The sequence below is a fragment of the Pantherophis guttatus genome, chromosome 1 (assembly GCF_059756535.1).
Source record: "Pantherophis guttatus breed Tessera chromosome 1, ASM5975653v1, whole genome shotgun sequence".
Classification (NCBI taxonomy): domain Eukaryota; kingdom Metazoa; phylum Chordata; class Lepidosauria; order Squamata; family Colubridae; genus Pantherophis; species Pantherophis guttatus.
Window position 1 is genome coordinate 257,320,745 of NC_142063.1, and position 20,098 is coordinate 257,340,842.

Here is a 20,098-nt window from a genome sequence, read left to right on the forward strand (position 1 = left end):
TCTCTCCATGTGGTATCCAACCTACCTTTGTCTACCTTCATTGCACTCTGCAAAACTGAAGCTAAAGTTGGACAAAACTTATTAAAATATTTAGAATGATTGTATCTTTAACTTGTGAATATTTATCTCTCTGCTGTTAAAGTCTGTCAGTCTTCTGTAATTGAGTACCCTCTGGATGAAGAAATATATGTATTATTTTGAAATTCAGGCAATCAATGTAAGTAAAAATGCCCTCAAATTCAGAAATGATGCTAAAATTTTTGACTCCTTTACTTTTATAATGTCACACATTTGAGCTTTTTCCAAAACTGCATTGTAGGTTTCCTGCTTTAATGTTGTGTGATCCTATGTGTGATGCTCAGAAATAAACCAAATGCATTTTTCTTGGCCAATATTTTATATAAATTCCACTAAACACAATGAAAAGTCCACAGTGCTAATTTACACAATTGCTATAGAAATCTATCTAAAGTTTTCTTTATAAATTTATAAATCTATATAAATTTTACCCAAGTGGATTTGCACAGGAATAGCCTTAGAAAATAATAGTAACAGTGCTTTGGTAGGGCAACTTTTGAAATAGGATGCATAGGTCTCTACTACTTCTATTAGCATATTAAATTGAAGCCATCACTTTCTACTGAAATGAGTTCTTCATTGAGTTCCAAATTATTACTTCCTCATAAGTCCATAAACACATGGACTTCAAAACTCAACCAGGGTATGTAATTTATATAGACTTCTGTAAAGCCTTCGATTCAGTGGTACATAACAAGCTACTTCTAAAACTAAAATCTTATGGCATTTCCGGATTCCTGCATAAATGGATAGCTGTGTTCCTATCAAAAAGGCAGCAAATAGTCAAAATAAGGAACCCTGCACCTGTTAACAGCTGTGTTCCCCAAGGCAGCATTTTAGGACCCACGCTCTTTATGCTTGATATAAATGACCTTTGCAATCATATTATAAGTAACTGTGTTCTCTTTGCGGATGATGTAAAACTATTCAACACCACTGACAATGCTGCTACTCTACAAAAAGACCTCAACTATGAGTCAGAATGGTCAAACAATTGGCAACTCCAAATCTCAACCAACAAATGCTCTGTCTTACACATTGGCAAAAAAAATCAGAACACAAAATACAAGCTGGACGGATACGACCTAACGGACGACCCTCACTCTGTCAAAGACCTTGGAGTGTTCATCTCAAATGATCTAAGTGCCAGAGCTCACTGTAACAGCATTGCTAAAAAAGCATGAAGAGTTGTTAACCTAATCTTGCATAGTTTCTTCTCTGGTAATATTGAACTGCAAACTAGGGCATACAAAACTTTTGCCAGACCAATTCTTGAATACAGCTCATCTGTTTGGAACCCACAGTGCATATCGGACATTAATACAATCGAACAAGTCCAGAGATATTTCACAAGAAGAGTCCTCCACTCCTCTGCTCGCAACAAACTACCTTATGCCACCAGGCTCTAAATGTTGGGCTTAGACAACTTAGAACTTCACCGTCTTTGGTCTGACCGAAGCATAGTACATAAAATCATCTGCTACAATATCCTACCAGCCAATGAATACTTCAGCTTCAACCAAACATTACAAGAACACACAATAGATACAAACTCATGGTAAACCGATCCAAACTAGAATGCAGAAAATACGACTTCAGTAACAGAGTTGTCAACGCCTGGAATGCACTACCTGACTCTGTGGTTTCTTCCCCAAACCCCCAAAACTTTAACCTTAGACTGTCTACTGTAGACCTCACCCCATTCCTAAGAGGTCTGTAAGGGGCGTGCATAAGAGTACCAGTGTGCCTACCGTCCCTGTCCCAATGTTTTCTTTTATTTGTATAAATAAAATAAAATATAAATAAGTGAGACTTTTAGGGTTAGGGTTAGGGTTAGCCTTTTATTGGAACCTTACATGTTTATGTTTACAAATTCAGTCCTGCCTCCTAGCAAAAGTTGAAACATAATCCCAAATTCAGGCTCCAACTGGCGCAGAGTGCGGCCACGCGGGTGGTAATGGGAGCGACTTGGCGTTCCCATGTAACACCCCCTCCTGCGCGAGCTGCACTGACTCCCAGTGGTCTTTCGGGTGCGCTTCAAGGTTTTGGTTACCACCTTTAAAGCGCTCCATGGCTCAGGACCTGGGTACTTGCGGGACCGCCTACTACCACCAATAGCCTCCCACCAGCCGGTACGCTCCCATAGAGAGGGCTCCTCTGGGTGCCGTTGGCCAAACAATGCCAACTGGCGGCCCCCAGGGGGAGAGCCTTCTCTGTGGGGGCACCTACTATCTGGAATGAGCTCCCCCGGAGATACGGAGGATCCCGGATCTGCGCACCTTCCGCCACGCTCTAAAGACCTTTTTATTTCACCAGGCGGGCCTGGCCTAATTTTCTCTCTCTTTTATAAAAGAATTTTTAATTTTTAATATTTTTTAGTATTTTATATATTCAAACTTTAAAATTGGTTTTAAATTGATTGGGGTTTTAATTTGTCTGGGCCAAAACTATTTAATTTGATTTTAATTCTGCTTTTTAAATTTTGTATGTATGGATTTTATTGTTGGCTGTTCACCGCCCTGAGTCCTTCGGGAGTAGGGCGGTATATAAATCAAATAAAAGTAAAGTAAAGTAAAGTAAATTCACATAAAGTTTCACAATTTGCTGCAACTGGTTCAGGTTGCTACCATGCTAAGAGCGCCTCCTAGTGTCAGGAATCAAAAAGCATTGTCTTTCCGCTTGAGAGGTATTTTTCCTGGGAAGGAAAGACAGAAGAATCAGCGAGAAAAACCGAAGATTTTAAATCCAAGACATCGTGTGGAGTTCCAACAACATTCTGTGAACGTGGATCATATACCAATCACTTTGCTTATTTCAATTTATTCTAAAATTTAGTTAGAAGTGTGTGTCCTATGGCGCACACAGCAGTAACTCAAGTACAGCAGCATTTACTAATTTTAAAAACTAGTTTAGAATTAGGAATGGTGGGTTCGAGCAATCAACAAAATGTATCTATTGCCGAGTAACGTGATTTTTTAAAAAATCGAAGGTCTTTTTTTTTTTTTAAAAAAAGAAGAATTATATTAAAATAAAATTTGACAACTGTTAGATGTTGACCTGCGTGACGACTTGGTTTTATTTACCTCCAAGCACCATGCACCTATTTGCTAGTCCCCGCATTAAGCGAAAGGGGGTAAAGATGAACGCGTTAGAAAGGCACTTCAGTTGCGTGCACGTGTTTTTACGGCAAGTCAAGCAAAAAGTTCATTTCCTCCCACCCAAAAAAAAATAAAAAACCCAAACCCCGATCAGGTGCATTTGGTAAAACAGTAAAGTAACAGAAATGTAACTTGTCCTTGATCATTTATACATTAAACCAGGGGTGGGCAACTATGGCCCTTTTATGACTTGTGGACTTCAACTCCCAGAATTCCTGAGCCAGCCATGTTAGCTCAGGAATTCTGGGAATTGAAGTCCACAAGTCATAAAAGGGCCATAATTGCCCACTTCTGCGTTAAACCATTCCCTTTATTACTCAGCAATCGCTTCTATCGTCCAATCAAAACTCCTGAACAGAAGCCTCCCTCGCGCCTTTGTGGTGTGCTGTGCTAGCCGAAGGAATATCCCTCCGGCAGTTAGCATGGACACCTATTGGCAAAACTCTCAGTGCTTCAAAGATTCCCGCCGCCCGAATAGGCGACCTTCGACTTCGATTATAGGATGGAGTCTAATTCTGTTTAACCTTTGAAATTCCTACAAGTTGTCCACCCCCCCCCCAGAGACCTCCTCTCCCGCTCCCGCCAAAACAGGCAATAGAGTCAGTCACCTATTTTCAGAAGCGGGGCTTGGGTCCTCGTGGGGGTTTAAATAAGAGCCCGGAGGCTCCACCTCTTCCTTTTCATCGGCGACTCGTGGAATTTGTAAGGTGAGCGCGCGCCTTGGTAGGCCTGTAGTACTTTAGATTTAGTTTTTTTTTAAAAAAAAAACGTTATTCGTTTCTTTTCTCTCTTCGGGGCGGGGGGGGGAGAGTGCTGAGAAGGAAAAAGGCGGGAGGAGAAACCACGTGGGGTGCGGGGGGGTTGTGTGCGTGGTCCCGAAGGTTTAACGGGGATTTGTCTTGTTTCCCCCCCCCCCAGGAACTCCGGGTGGGAGCGTTTACCACCAACCATGACCGAGGAAGGGTAAGTGTGCGCGAGACGGAGATACTTAGAACGGTGTCCACGAGGCCACTGGAGGCCGGCCAGCGCGTGCTGCCTTGTCCTCGGCTGGCCTGGTTCTGTGTGCATGGAGCGCTGGGTACTGTCCGCTCGCTTGCATGCATGTTTGCACCACGTGGTGGGACCTAGTTTTGTTCTTAATTTTTTTATTCCCCCCCCCCACAAAAAATAAAATACCCCTCTCTGATTACGGCCAATATTATTAAATATTAAAATAATCGTCTCTTCTGATTTTTGCTCGCCATCGAGTTCTGTAAATCACACGATACACGGTACAGGATAATAAAAACAAGGAAAAATAGGATTTTTTTTTTATTGGCCAAGTGTGATTGGATACACAAGGGATTTTTGTCTTTGGTGCATAGGCTCTCTCTGTACATAAAAGCCTGGACTGAGGGGTTTTTTGATTATTTTAATGGGTTTTAATATATGTTTAAACTACATATTTATACATTTATGTATTTTATGTATGTATACTTATGTATTTTATGTCTTTTATTGGCTTTGTTTTTACTTGTGAGCCGCCCTGAGTCCTATGGAGATAGGGCAGCATACAAATTATATTTAATAAATAAATAAATAAAAGAAATGTTCATCAAGAATCATAAGGTACAACACTTAATGATAGTCATAGGGTACAAATAAGCAATCAGGAAACATCAATATAAATCAGGCTGAATTTATCAATATAAATTCAGATTTATCAATATAAATCAGGCTGTTTTTCAGCCTACAAATAGGCTGAAAAAACAGCTTTGATCCCAGGGCAATAATATGATATAGTGCAATATCGGAATTTCAATTATATAGAACGTAAAGGATGTATGTTTGTGTTTTTATTTTTATAGTTCTAATGTACACTGAAGATGGCATTTAATTTCGTTGTACCATGACAATAAAGTAAACTAAACGATATGTTTATGTATATTCTCAGAATATACACATATTCAGGCAAATCACGTTTTAATGTATGCCAGTGTGTTCACGGAAGAGAGTGATAATAAAGGTTATCTTGTACCTCTCTATAAATTTGTATTTATATAAATGGTACAAACTTGTTTATAAATTTATCATGTAAATATATTTTAAATATATTTACATGATCCATCTGTGCAATGTTCCCGTAACTATTAATTGTCGCAGAATGTGAATTTTTATCTGCTGTGACGTTTAAAAACTGGATGTGAGATTTTATCACTAGTGGGCAAAATAAAATAAAGTGGCTTTGGCTGGTTTTTACATACAGAGAGGATGTGAGTTATTTCAATTCTGCCCTGAACATCTTAAAATCTTGAGGCATTGATGGAAAAGTTGTTATCACTTTTCTGTAGAATTGGGGGTGGCGGAGAGATTCTGCATCATTTAAGGTGGAATAAGGACTGGATAGGAAAGTTTTTCAATACAATTTGTATGGATAGTAGAAGGCTATAATAAAAGAAATAGCCACAGCCAAATTCAGAGCAGTGTTGAGAAAAAAAATAGCATTATAATGTTGGAGTTTCAAGTAATTATAATCAGTTTCTTCTACTTTGCTTTGAAATGCCAAGTCTGTTTTTGGTTTTTTGGTTTTTTTTTTAGGATTTTATCCTACCATTTTTTTTACATATACAGCTCAGAGTGATGAACATACCAATGCTCTATTTTCCCCACAACAACCCTATGAGATGAGTTGGGCTAAGAACAGTTTTTGGCCCAAGTCACCTAGCTGGTTGTTCATGCCCAAGGAACACAACAGATTTTTTTTTACTTTTGTGCCTTTTACTTTAGCACCCTCAGATGATGGTTTTTACATATTTTACAGACTTTGTTTTGTGTTCTGATGGCTAGAAGTGGTATAGACCTGTGTTTTGTGTCCAGCTGCTTGTCTAAATCATTAATGTTTCTCCAAAGTATGGAATTACTTGTTTTCCTAATTTCAAACTTGTTAAGGAGTTCCTTAACAAGTTAGAAATTAAACAAACTTGTTCCTCTGTACTCATAATTCAAATCTGTTTTGAACTTGTACATCCTTTTCATTGTTCAGACCTTTTGCATCCTTGTGCTTCAGGTTACCATTAGAATGGCGATCAAAATTTTAAGGAATTTCTATGTTGCATTCATTAGCTTGCTTATTTTCATATTTTGTTATATAGCATAACTGCTGGAGGCATTATGGATGTCAACACTGCCCTTCAAGAAGTGCTGAAAACAGCACTTATCCACGATGGATTAGCTCGTGGAATTCGTGAAGCTGCCAAAGCCTTGGACAAGTAAGTGGTTAGATTTGCTCCAAATCAAAGTGGGATTGTACAGCCTATTGCTTTAATTTTGTATGCGATTCATGTTTGCATACTGCTTGTCAGAAGAATCGTAAGTTACTTAAGGACATACATATTCTAAATATTAAAGTCTATTCTGCCAAATAGTTCTGTTATCAGCGTGAGGTGAAATTAAATGTGGGACTTAAATTGCAAATTTCCCTCTTCACACTGCAAGGTAATTGCTGGCATGATTGACCCAAATGTGTTGTTAAAGATTAGTGTAAAGTATGTTATGATAGATCAATTCCATGTTTAATACAGTTTCATTTGGGTTCAGTCTTGTGTTCCTGGTATGGAATGAATTGGTGAAGGTCTTACCTTCCTTTTATTTGCTATGTTTTCGTTAGGGTTTATGTCTTTCAAAATATCCCGAAAGATGCTCCAGAATGAAATTTAGGGATCTTTGGCAGTTATTTTGGAAAAGAGAACAAAACATGCTGCTATTACTGCTTCTTCCAGCAGTACAAGTAGTCCTTGACTTAAAACCACAATTTAGCCCAACATTTCTGTTAAATGAAAAATTCATTGATTTTTGTCCCAATTTATAACATTTCTTGCCACAGTTAAGTGAATCACTGAAGTTGTTAAGTTAGTAACATGGTTGTTAAGTGAATCTGGCTTCCCCATTGAATTTGCTTGTCAGAAGGTGATCACGTGACCCTAGAACACTGCAAGCATCTTAAGTATGAATCTGTTTCCAAACATCTGAATCTTGATCACATGATCATGGGGATGCTGCAATGGTCATAAGTGTGAAAAATGAACATAAGTTACTTTTTTCAATCCCATTGTAACTTTGGTCACTAAGTGAACTATTGTAAGTCGAGGACTACCTGTATTCTTCTGTACCTACTAGATTCTAAAAATGTGTAATTGTTTTGAGTCCAGTTTGGAGAGTGCTTGAAGAGGGTGTGTAATATAGAGTAGAGAAGCTATATCTTCCAGGCTTTAGTCACTTCTCCGAAAAATACTGTGTTCAGTAACAAGATGCAATGATAACATCCCATCAGCATCTTCCTTAACACGAAATACATTTTTCTGGGACCAGATACCCTATATTTTAAGGCTCTACTTATATGAAAGCATATGTGTGCCAGTAGATTTGATCCAGAGAGGGATAAAGGGGAAAGGCGAACTAGTAGTATGTGATGATGGTGAAGTAAAGTAGGTCCATTGGATGGATATGTGGAAGTGATAGCAGAAAGATAAAACTGGTCCATCAGGTATAAATTGATTAAATGTAATTGGGAAGATGGGAAAATAGCTAGGTAGGCTGAGCTGGTATAGTTTAATAGTGAGATGCATTTCAGATTTCAGCCAGAGGGCAAAGATGATGTAATGTCATACTAAATTTTTTTAGAAAGTGGCTAAGTGAGCAGCAAATGGTATATTAGATTTGAAGATAAGAGCTACAGTGTTTGAATGATGACTTCATGAAAGTCGGATACCCCTTCACTCTTTTTATGAGTGATAATGATAGTCTGACAAACCTGTAAGAGAAGAGTTTATTTTGTGAGTAAACAAGCCAGTAACAGCATAAACTTTAAAGGTCATTCTTTGAATGACTAAATGGTTATGCTAGTTTTACCGACTTCTAAGTGGTAAACAAGGATTTTGTTAAAAAATGACTTAAAATGCAACAGTTGAATAATAACTCGTTTCAATTTTAGAATTGTATGAAAACTTCCTTTCATTAAGATATTTCTAGTCAGTTACTTAGTATTAAAAATGTCTCTGTGAATTAAACATATAAAGTGTCACAGAAACATTTTAGCTCTACCCTATTCTTTTTCATCTTTTTATACCACATTCCCAAAATATTTCTGTAGGTAAAGCACAACTAGGAAATGATTGAAAATTATGACTAGGGATTTGTGAGTGTAATCTTCTCTGTCTTCATATTTTACAAATAACAATCCAAACAGCTATGCTAAGGAAACAAACAGATTGTCTTACCAATTTTATTTGATAACTTTTCCATTTTAGACGTCAAGCCCATCTTTGCGTTCTTGCATCCAATTGCGATGAACCTATGTATGTAAAGCTGGTTGAAGCTCTTTGTGCTGAACATCAAATCAATCTGATAAAGGTAACAGCTATTTTACTTAGAATTGGTGAGAATTAGAATGTGAGACAATCAAGTAAAATCATGCAACTGTTCGGGAAATCTTGGTTAAAACAAGTTTGTAATGCTGTACGGTGATGATAACTTGGCTCCCTCTACTGAGAATTGTGAGGAAAGCAACCACAAATTGTTACCCTTTTAGTCTGAGTGTACAGCTGCCTTTGATTCTGTCCTTATTGCCTTGTATTGTTAGCACTTCTAACAAAATGCAAATTGCTCTTGACAGGTTGATGATAACAAGAAGCTTGGTGAGTGGGTAGGTCTCTGCAAGATCGACAGAGAAGGAAAACCTCGTAAAGTTGTGGGTTGCAGTTGTGTGGTTGTTAAAGTAAGATAACTTTCTTTTTATTTTAGATTATTTGCATTTGCTCAATTGTATACTTGTACAGGCTGCTTAAAACTGCAAATACTACTACATCATATCCTTTGAGCATTACATTTAAAGTAATGCTTACAATCTTTTTGGACTGTTGCCTTCTGGCAGAAGATACAGAACAATTAAAACTCAGACCACACGTTTTCTGAATAGTTTTTATCCCAGAGCTATAATTGCACTCAACAATGAACTAAAGGGCCACCATCAGTGAGCTGTTGGACAGTATTACTTGGTCTGTTGTGTGGATGTTTGGTTTAGGGGTGGGGAATTGTGGGTGGGTCTGTGGGTTTGGGATTGTTATGTGTGTTGGACCTGATCTTTGGGTGTTAAGTGAATTTCGTTGTACGTGTATACACGTACAATGACAATAAAGTTATTATTTAAAGCCAGTTTCTTTTTGCCAGTTTCTGGCAAAAAAGTAACCATTGAACAGGTTCATTTAAGAGCCATGACAAAACGAAGTATAAAATCAGGCAGTCACAGGGTGACCCAATTAATGACTGCTAGGTTTTAAGACTTAATTTCTAACTTTACGGTCATAAGTTGAGGAGTACTTTTATTTCTGCCATATAGAAGTTGCTGTGTTGCTTATAAATAGTAGAAAAAGGTGGAAAAATCCTTTTTGGGGGATGTTGGTTTGTATAGACAAAACAATAAGAGTGACAGAGATAAGGAAAAGTTTTCTTTTGTAATGTTCTATTGCCATTGCAGTCTTCTATTTATCACAGTTGTTTAGTACACCAAGGGGCTGCCAGTAAGACAAAATCTGCTTAACTTACAAATGTTCTGCAGAAGATCGTTGCTGGCAATAATAATGCCAGGGTACGAGCCTTGAAGACTTTGTAGTCATTGAGGTCCCAATAAAGGCCACATTGATATTCTATGGAAGGCTTTTTCTTTAAACTAAAGGATATGGTTAGCAACTGTTAACTTTATCTAAATTGCCTTTTTTCTTGATTCTGCAATTATAATAGATCACTAAATATTTACTAGTCTGGACATTAATTGTTTAAATCAATAATTTACTGGAATATTAATACATTGTTTTGTTGTAGGACTATGGCAAAGAATCTCAGGCCAAAGATGTCATCGAAGAATACTTCAAGTGCAAGAAATGAACAAATAAAATACATTTGAGCTGACAGTACATTTGTATTTTGCTTGTTTATGATGAGTCTTTCAGTTATTTATATAAGTTTATGATAGGCCTACAAAGTGATTGATGAACAATGAAGAAAAACACAAGAAGTATAAAATTGATCAGTGATACAACTATATAGTCACATGGCGATCTACAAGTGCCTTACAAGTCAAAAGTTTTTTAAAATACAGGTAGCTCTTGCTTACCAACCACTTGCAGTGACTGAAGCTGCAACAGCGTGAACGAATATTTAAAAGGCTGGTCCTTGAACTTCTGGCCGTTGCAGTGTCGTCATAGCCTGCCATGGTTTACTTACAAGCAAACTTAATTTTCCAGAGGTCACAAATGAATACAAAGTTTAAGAATATTTCAAATGGACTGAGCTACAGAGAAGTCCCATGATAATCACTGATGAGTGATTCTCAGTTGCTCAGCCAAAATAGCAATTTTTTTGTGCTGAATTGGAGTAACTTGAATTTGAACTACTCCATATTTTGTTAATATTTTATTTAAAATTGGAAATTTGGAAGTTGTGCAAACCACAATGAACTATAGAACTTTATGTTTGTGTTTTTGCATCTTTCCTGTATTTATTTCTTGGCATGAATTCTGTATAGAAGATTCAGTTCCATAAAAAGAAAATCCTGTTGATTAAAGAGATTTTTGTACAGAAACTAAGCTTGAAAAACATTTTTGGCACTAGAGAGTAGGCACTCAATATCTTAAAATACTATGAATGGAAATTTAATTTGTAAATGAAATAAGGGTGATGCTGCCGTTATGGGTGTTGGGCCTTCTGCCGAAGAATTTTTAAGAGGGAAATAGTATTAAGTTGGAAAAGTAATGTGGAATGGATCATTTGTAAACAATCAAGTTTGTGATATGTGCAATAAGAAATGAGCATAAAGAAGGGTAACATGAGATTTGAGCTAGTCAAAAGATAGGAAACAGACTGCCATTTCCCCCATTCTATTAAGGATAGTTGCTTCAGGGATTCCCCATGCTCCTGCATGCACAATATATTTATAAATTTAATATTAAATTTATGTAGACACCCAATTCAGGTGATTGGATGGATTGCATTATAGACAGACAAATCCTTGTTTTGTAAATTTCTCTGGCAAATCTTTCCACAGCCTTAAAAATTACAAGCTGTTGATTAATGGTAACATTTGCATTAACCTTAAGAACTTAAATTTTATTTTAAGTTCTTAAAATAAAGTTTAAATTGTTTAAGTTTAAATTGTTCAGAAAGGGTACATGGCTGGTGTGATGGTGTAATTAGTTGTTAGATTTTTTTACTGGTAATACGGGAAGCAGTTACGCAGATTCATAACATCCACAACTTTCTGAACTATAAGGAGCAAGGACCCTCTGTAAACTTCAAATCATCATAATAATAAATAATATAATTCAATATCAGGAAATAATATAATTCAATATCCGCTCTAGACAGTATTTAGCTTCGGATTACCTAAGGATTCATTGATGCATGCTACTTGACCAAGTTCATTTAAGATTAAGCCCTGACACAGGACAAAGCAGTCACTTTGACTCAAGCTTTTACAATTTATTTTTAAACTCTTAAAACGTATTCCTCAATTTTAAACAGGTTGAAAAAAAATGTTTATTCACTAAGCATGTTTACAATTTAGCGAAATGGGTTACAAGAATTTATTGAGCAGAATAGCTGGCAAGTTGACGAGATTGCTTGATACTGGGGTAAATAAGACTCCCTCTGTTTTATGGTTGCCTTGAAAATGGGCTGATTCTGGCAATGAAGTACTGTAACAATGTGTTACTACGCTAGCCTACTATAACCTCATGGCTAAGTTTATGAGTCTTTAAAATTGATTGTAGGAATTAAATGGGCTAAATTGTGAGGAATCTGAAAAAGAAATTAGAGGCACTTCAGACAACAGATATGAAAGATTAGTAACTTCATAAGGGGCATTATAGTCTGAACTGGAAAAAGTTGAGAATCGAAACCATAGAGAATCTACCTTCAGGAACTAATAAAAAGTGAAAGTGTATTAATATTTTCCAGGATTCCGTATCTTACCTAATATTTGGTTTAGGTTTAGGTTTATTTGATTTGTATACCGCCCTACTCCCGAAGGACTCAGGGCGGTGAACAGCCAACAATAAAATACATAAATACACAAAATTTAAAAACCCGATAAAATCAAATTAAATTATTTGGCCCAGACAAATTAAAATGCCCCAATAATTTAAAAACAGATTAAAATTTACGTATTTAAAAAGGGAAGAGATCAGGCCAAACCCGCTTGATGGAATAAAAAGGTCTTCACAGCACGGCGGAAGGAGTGCAGATCCGGGATCCTCCGTATCTCCAGGGGGAGCTCATTCCAGATGGTAGGTGCCCCCACAGAGAAGGCTCTCCCCCTAGGGGCCGCCAGTCGACACTGTTTGGCTGACGGCACCCGGAGGAGTCCCTCTATGAGAGCGTACTGGCCGGTGGGAGGCTATTGGTGGTAGTAGGCGGTCCCGTAAATAACCAGGCCCTAAGCCATGGAGCGCTTTAAAGGTGGTAACCAAAACCTTGAAGCGCACCCAGAAGACCACCGGGAGCCAGTGCAGCTCGCGCAGGAGAGGTGTTACATGGGAGCGCCATGTCGCTCCCATTACCACCCGCGCGGCCGCACTCTGCGCCAGTTGGAGCCTCCGGGTGCTCCTCAAGGGAAGCCCTATGTAGAGAGCATTACAATAGTCCGGGCGGGAGGTGACGAGGGCATGAGTGACCGTGCGTAACGAGTCCCAATCCAGAAAGGGACGCAACTGGCGAATCAGGCGGACCTGATAAAAAATCCTCCCGGTCACGGCCGTCAAGTGCTCTTCTAAAGACAGCCGTGAATCCAGGAGGACGCCCAAGTTGCGAGCCCTCTCCGTGGGGGCCAGTGATTCGCCCCCAATAGTCAGTGATGGCGTCAACTGGCTATATCGGGACGTCGGAAACCACAGCCACTTGGTCTTGGATGGGTTGAGCCTGAGCCTGTTCCTCCCCATCCAGATCCGTATGGCCTCCAGGCACCGGGACATCACTTCAAGGGCATCGTTGGGGTGATCCGGGGTGGAGATGTACAGCTGGGTGTCGTCAGCGTACTGATGGTACTCCACCCCGAAACCACGGATGATCTCGCCCAGCGGCTTCACATAAATGTTGAACAGGAGAGGTGAGAGGACCGACCCTTGCGGCATCCCACATATGAGGGGCCTCGGGGTCGACCTCTGTCCCTCTGTCAACACAGACTGCGACCGGTCAGAGAGAAAGGAGGAGAATCACCGCAACACAGTGCCTCCCACCCCTAACTCTTCAAACCGGTGCAGCATGATACCATGGTCGATGGTATCAAAAGCCGCTGAGAGATCTAACAGGACCAGGACAGAGGAGCACCCCCTGTCCCGAGCCCTCCAGAGATCATCAACCAACGCGACCGATGCCGTTTCCGTACTGTACCCGGGCCTGAAGCCCGACTGGAACGGATCCAGATACGTCGTTTCATCCAGGTGCTGGGGGAGCTGTTGCGCAACCACACTCTCAACAACCTTCGCCACAAAACGAAGGTTGGAGACCGGACGATAATTTATCAACATTGCCGGGTCCAGGGAAGGCTTCTTGAGGAGAGGCCTCACCACCGCCTCTTTCAAGGCGGCAGGAAAGACACCCTCACCCAGCGAAGCATTTATAATCCCCTGGAACCAGCCTCGTGTCACCTCCCGAGAAGCCAGCACTAACCAGGAGGGACACGGGTCCAATAAACAAGTGGTCGCGTTCAGTCTACCCAGAATCCTGTCCACGTCCTCAGGGGTCACAGGATCAAACTCATCCCAGATAACATTCTCAAGACCTGCCCCAGTCCCTCCCTAATTTGAATTAAAACTGTGAGATTTCTGGTTCAATAATCATGTAGTATGGGGCTTGACATCAGTGACATTTTTTTTGCTTCGTTCCCTCTGCTGTTAAAATTATACATTGTTCCAGAGTACCAAGAAATGTTGAACTAAAACTAACCAGCATAGTGGTTGATGCATGTATTTGCAAGAGAAACCTAAACCTACAGTGTAAAACAGTTCAATGCCTTTTCTGTAGACCTCCCTACAGCAATACAATAATCTTGAATCATTAGTAATATTCTTAAAATGAATATGCTTTAATACGTTGGGGATTGCATCTGACCATGAAATACATGCATGAGCAAAGTTTATTGAGAGACCACCTTTCCTAATTGCATCAGTCTGTCACTTAGATCTAGCAGAGAAGGTAGTTCCCATTTGCCAGGGACTTAAATTTGATGGTGGTGGGCAATCTTAGCAGTGGCCAGCTGCCTTGTGGGACATTCTCCTGCTGCCCTCCTCCCTATGTTAGGTTGACTCCACCCCTATTGATGTTCAGTAAGTCCCTCAAGACTTGTGATTTTAATATTTAACTTTAACACTGACTTCATGTAGTTATGATTGTTTTTGTATACAGTTTTTGTTGGATTGTTTTTTTATTGGGCTCCCAGGATCATCTTCAATGCAATGGGTGGCCATATAAATTTCATTTAATAATTTCCGCCGTGCTCTTAAGACCCTCCTATTCCAGCAAGCCGGCCTGGCCTAATTTTCTTCCCTGTTTTAGAATTCTTTTAAATCGAAATTTTAATCTGTTTTAAATTATTGGGATTTTTAATTGTCTCGGGCTAAATTATTTAATCTGGTTTTAATTATGTTTCTAACTTTTGTATCTATGTATTTTATTTTGTGCCTATTCACCGCCCTGAGTCCTTCGGGAGTAGGGCGGTATATAAATTTAATAAAAACAAAAACAAAAAACAAAATAAAAATCAATACAATATTGTTATTTTGAGCTGTTTGTGAAACTCAACAGCTCAAAACCTTTAATTTAGAATTTAAATAAAGGCTACATGCTATCTATTGGATAAGATGACAGCACTCCTGTCTAAACAGGATGTTGAACTATTTTGAGGATTTCCTTAGCTCCCTGTTGTGTTACCAGACACACTCCCATTTGTGCTTGGAATGCAATACAGAACTGTAATGAGATGGTGTGCCTAAAGCAGGGGTTTCCAACCTTGGCAACTTTACGACTTGTGGACTTCCAACACCCAGAATTCTGGGAGTTGAAGTCCACAAGTCGTAAAGTTGCCATGGTTGGAGACCCCTGGCCTAAAGCACATAGGATTGTGTTGTTGAAGGGATGGGGATGTTAGATACAACCAAGTCTATTAGGCTCTATGATAAAACTATACACAAGGGGACTTTGTAGATCCTTCAGGTGTTCCTCTATTTTACAATTTTTGTACACCATGAAAAGAAATAGCATTGCTTTTTCCTGTAAATGTCCAGGCAGCCTTTTTAATGTATTCTGTTTTATTTACATACTTCTGTAATAGATGGCATGAAAAGAAATCACCAAAGGCACTTGAGAAAGGATGATTTGAAGGGGGGGGGGAGAGAGAGAGATGAAAGGGTGAAACAGCAGGTGGCAGCATTGATATAGGTCTGCAATAGTTAGTGCCTATGCAGGGTAGAGGAGATGAAATGGGTTGTCTTGAATAGGAGCCCAGCAGGCACTCCAGTGTTCCTTTTAACTGCTTTCTTAGGAAATAAATTAGAATATTGAAGAATTATGTCATGCATTCCTCTAATACATGGTCCATAACCTTGTATTATGTGCTTTACATGAGCATTAAAAATAATGGCATTTTACAAATATACCTTTGAAACATAAAGTTACAGTTTTGATTTTCCTGCGAGCCTGCTTCATCTTTTCCACAACTATAAGGATATGGTGCTAGTGAAGAGGAAGGAAAGCCCCCGTAGCTTTCTCTATATCTGCAGAAAGACACGGAATCTATTTCTAGTCTGGTCATGTTCTAACAGGTATTTGTTACCTCCTTGGACTGGCCGAAGAAGAGAAAAAGATTGGACCAAGGACACTACTCAGTCTTTCAGACCTCCTTCACAGCACTTGGCCTTAAGCTGAACTGGCAGAAGAGTATTGACGTTGGCCACCCAGAAAGTGATGAGTTCATCTGGCAACAAGGGTGGCATGTAGAAGATTATGGCTTGGAATGTAAAAGGAGCAAATGACGAAGAGCATGTTTAATCTTTCATAAGGGTCATCCACTCTTGTGTTCCATCCACATTCTTTCGTGATCTCTCTCTTCTAGACATTCTGCTCACATTGAAAACTTGAGGTTGCTGCTACTGTTTGGAAGAGTGCTGGCTGAGACTTTGCTGCCATTTCAGCAAAAGTGGACCCTCATCTGCCTTTGTCACACACTACCCAGATAGTACTGATTACACAGCCTTCCATGTCAGATATATATTGATGGTCATGCTCATTTGGTTCTATGAGGAAGTTATTTGGTCAATACAGCTTCAGGTTCAAAAAGTTGTTTTATTATTTACAAAATATATACATGCATACAATAATGAACAGGGTGTCCTGTTGCACCTTTTACCCTAACGGTATGACTCAGATGTTGAGAGGAGAGAGAAGTTCACTTGTCTTGCTGAGGGAAATGAGAGAGAAAAAAACGGAAGATGTCCAAGTGGTTTCTGGGTAAGAGTCCAATAAAATAGTTCGTTGGCTGATATAGTCACATGTGATGTCTGTAAAGACTTAACCCCTTCTAGTCTCTGGTACATCATATGTAGGCAATATTCTGACATTCCACTGCTACAAGATGTTGCTTCCATGTGCCTTTGCATTCAGGTAAAGTTTGCACATTCCAGCTGCCACTGAATAATGGCTCCTGTAATCAGCCACCTGTTCACAAGGGTACCCGTAAAGCCAGTAAGATTTTCTAGCCAAGAAACACTAGAAATGAGGGGGAGTTTTCATCCTTTCTTCAGGTAACTTCACAAAGAGAAATTCCAGGATGAAGAGCACTGCTAGCCCACATGAGATGCTCCCCAAGAATAGATTTGAGAACCAACATGAGCTGAGACGAAGTTCCACCATCTGCCAGCCAAGCAGCCCATTTAACATCAAGCTCCAACATCTCATAGACTGATGCTTCTGCTTGACTGAGCAATTGGGATGTAGAGATTTGTTGAATTGCCACATGCTGAAAGATATGGTGATGCAGGAAGACCAATCGCTGCCTGCTTCTCACAGATGAAGATGTGTTTCACATTAAGGTGGTCTGTGATACACCTGTCCAAAACCCACAATACAATCTTTTTATCTGCTGAAGGGGATTCTATGCAATGCAGTGGTGAAATGTAAAATTTGTTACTACCGGTTCTGTGGGCATGGCTTGGTGGGGGGGGGGTGTGTGTAATATGACTGAGTGGGCGTGGCCAACTTTTTTTTTTTTACTTTTAAAACCATTTTAAAACCATTTTTTCTACCATTTCTACCATCTAACCATTTTTCTTTAAAATGCTTTCAAAGCCTCTGACGATCCCAGCTGACTTGCCTGATCGGCAGAGGCTTTTTTTTTCTTTTAAAAACATTTTTTCTATAACCTCTTCGGCCGAAGAGGTTGTAGAAAAAATGCTTTTAAAAACTCTGATGATTCCAGCTGAGCTGCACAATCATCAGAGGCATTTTTTTTTACTTTTAAAAGCATTTTTTCGGACAAAGAGGTTGTAGAAAAAAATGCTTTTAAAAATATAAAAAAGCCTCTGATGATTGCGTGGTTCAGCTGGGCTATGGGGTGGGGGGGCAGGGATTTTTGCTACCGGTTCTCCAAACCACCCGCCTCCATCGCTACCGGATTGGGTGATCTGGTACGAACCGGGAGCATTTCACCCCTGATCCAATGCCTATTTGGGGGACATAAACATGCAGATCCTGCCTCTCTTTCCCTACTATCATTGGCATTATAAGTTGCAGGCTCGGCAGAGGAAGTTCTGCCTCATCTTACCCAGACAGGAATTTCAGTTTGGAGCACAACTTGATTAAACTGCCTTTGAATCAAATCAAATTTGGAAGCGTCACTCAGCCATTGTAAAGAGATCTTCCTGTATTAACCTGCCTGGATACATTATGTCAGTTCAATAAAATTGCAGCACACTTGCAGAGTGCCATGTAGTTGACATTCCTATACTAAATGCTTGTGGTTAAACCCATAATGTACTGCTCGCTGGAGTTTTGCTATATGTAATATAATCTCTACATGCGCATAGGGCATGAAGTATTTTATTTTTTTGCTTAAGCCAGAGAATGTGAAATTAAATTTATCAGTTGAGGAATTTGCACAAGAACTCATAAATAGTTCTCGACTTGCTTCTTGTGCCACAAGGAGAAATGGGGAGAGGGGGCTAAGAATTTATGAGGGAGAAGGATTTTTTAAAAACTTAGTCCACAAATTAGTCCAATCTCATGGCCTTCTACAAACTGACCTTGAAGCAAGTAAAAAGAGACAGATTTTTACAATTCTTTAGGCAAAAATAAAATAAAAAGCTTTTAAGCAGCCAGTACTTATTTCTTTGAAGAAAGCCTTCTAATTCCTTTTTCTGATTGTATCCCCCTGTCAAGCCAACTTGCCTTCATAGCTTTCTAGAATGGCAGATACACCTCAGGCAAAATGCAGCAATTCTGAATCCACATCATTCAGAAGGACAGAATCCTGGTAGCTCAGATACATAGTCAGTTCTCAACATCCCTTCCCTTTCTGATGAGAGAAAAGCAATCTTAAAATCAGATTAGAAATCTGGTTGAAATGCTGGAGATCAACGGGCTTTATCATCTCCCCTTAGCCTCAGATTTAACTTGGGATTTGCAGAAACAGGATTTCCAAGTAACGGAATGTGGCACTAAAGTAATGTCTTCTCTAAGGGTTGTCCATTTTCCAGAGGAATTTCTTTTTCTACAGAGGATTTCAAATATTTTTCTTTTATTTAGGATTTGTAGAATGGAGTGTAGTTATGGACTTGTCTCTAGCTGTGTGCCTAGATGCTTTCTCATAGTTCATGTTCAGTAAACCATGTTTACTATTTTATGCAGTTTGGAATCTCTTTACAGCAATGGCCTTCTAAATTAGGGATAAAACTATAACTTCTCTCTACCCAGAACCTTTAAACACGGTGTGATCCAAAATGCATTAGCATGGATTATAGCAAAAGCAATAGCACTTAGCAATAGCATGTAGACTTATTTACTGCTTCACAGTGCTTTACATCCCTCTCAAAGTGGTTTACAGAGTCAGCACATTGCCCTCCAACAATCTGAGTTCTCATTTTACCAACCTCAGAAGGATGGAAGGCTGAGTCAACCTTGAGCCGGTGAGAATCAAACAGCTGAACTGCAGGCAGCCGGCAGGCAGCAGAAATAGCCTGCAGTACTGCATTCTAACCACTGTGCCACCATGATTCATAAACTTAAACTTATATACTGCTTCATAGTGCTTTTTCTAAGAAGTTTACAGAGTCACATATTGCCCCCAACAATCTGGATCCTCATTTTACTGATCTCTGAAGCATGGAAGGCTGAGTCAACCTTGAGCCGGTAAGTCTTGAATTGCAGGCAGTTGGCAGAATTAGCCTGCAATACTGCATTCTAGCCACAGTGCTACCATGGCTCATTGTAAATAGTGTGCTTTGATGCCTTCAACACTACACCAAACCATCTGTATATCATATAGAACCATTGTCATACTTAAGGTGTTGAAGTAGCACAAGTCAAACTCCTTCTTCAACCATGTTAATTACTTTAGGGCAGTCATTCTATTTTATTCCCACATATTTCATAAGGCTGATATTGAAACAATTGGAGGAAAAAGTGCTATGCATGTTGCCTTGGACCCCAAAAGATAAAGCAAAGTATAAATGTGACATATTATATATATAGAAAGAGTTGTAATCAATGCTAAGGTTTATTAAAATACAGTTTCTGATGTTCCAAATTAGTTCCATTGTTATTTAGATCCTGCCTTTTGCATG

General features: G+C 39.3%; 1 protein-coding gene and 3 non-coding genes across 4 annotated transcripts; all 4 read left to right on the top strand.

Annotated features, from left to right (window-relative positions):
* Positions 1–3,502: 3,502 nt before the first annotated feature.
* RPS12 (ribosomal protein S12) lies at positions 3,503–10,183 on the top strand. Its single transcript, XM_034418837.3, has 6 exons — positions 3,503–3,943; positions 4,155–4,199; positions 6,368–6,484; positions 8,522–8,624; positions 8,887–8,988; positions 10,092–10,183. Exons 2-6 carry the CDS (start codon positions 4,186–4,188, stop codon positions 10,152–10,154), a joined length of 399 nt encoding a protein of 132 aa, XP_034274728.1. The 5' UTR covers positions 3,503–3,943; positions 4,155–4,185; the 3' UTR covers positions 10,155–10,183.
* On the top strand, positions 7,952–8,025 carry LOC117666421 (small nucleolar RNA SNORD101). The gene has a single exon (XR_004591776.1). It is a non-coding gene; the product is annotated as a small nucleolar RNA SNORD101 (small nucleolar RNA).
* On the top strand, positions 8,727–8,816 carry LOC117666423 (small nucleolar RNA SNORD100). The gene has a single exon (XR_004591778.1). It is a non-coding gene; the product is annotated as a small nucleolar RNA SNORD100 (small nucleolar RNA).
* LOC117666422 (small nucleolar RNA SNORA33) lies at positions 9,785–9,911 on the top strand. The gene has a single exon (XR_004591777.1). It is a non-coding gene; the product is annotated as a small nucleolar RNA SNORA33 (small nucleolar RNA).
* Positions 10,184–20,098: the final 9,915 nt, after the last annotated feature.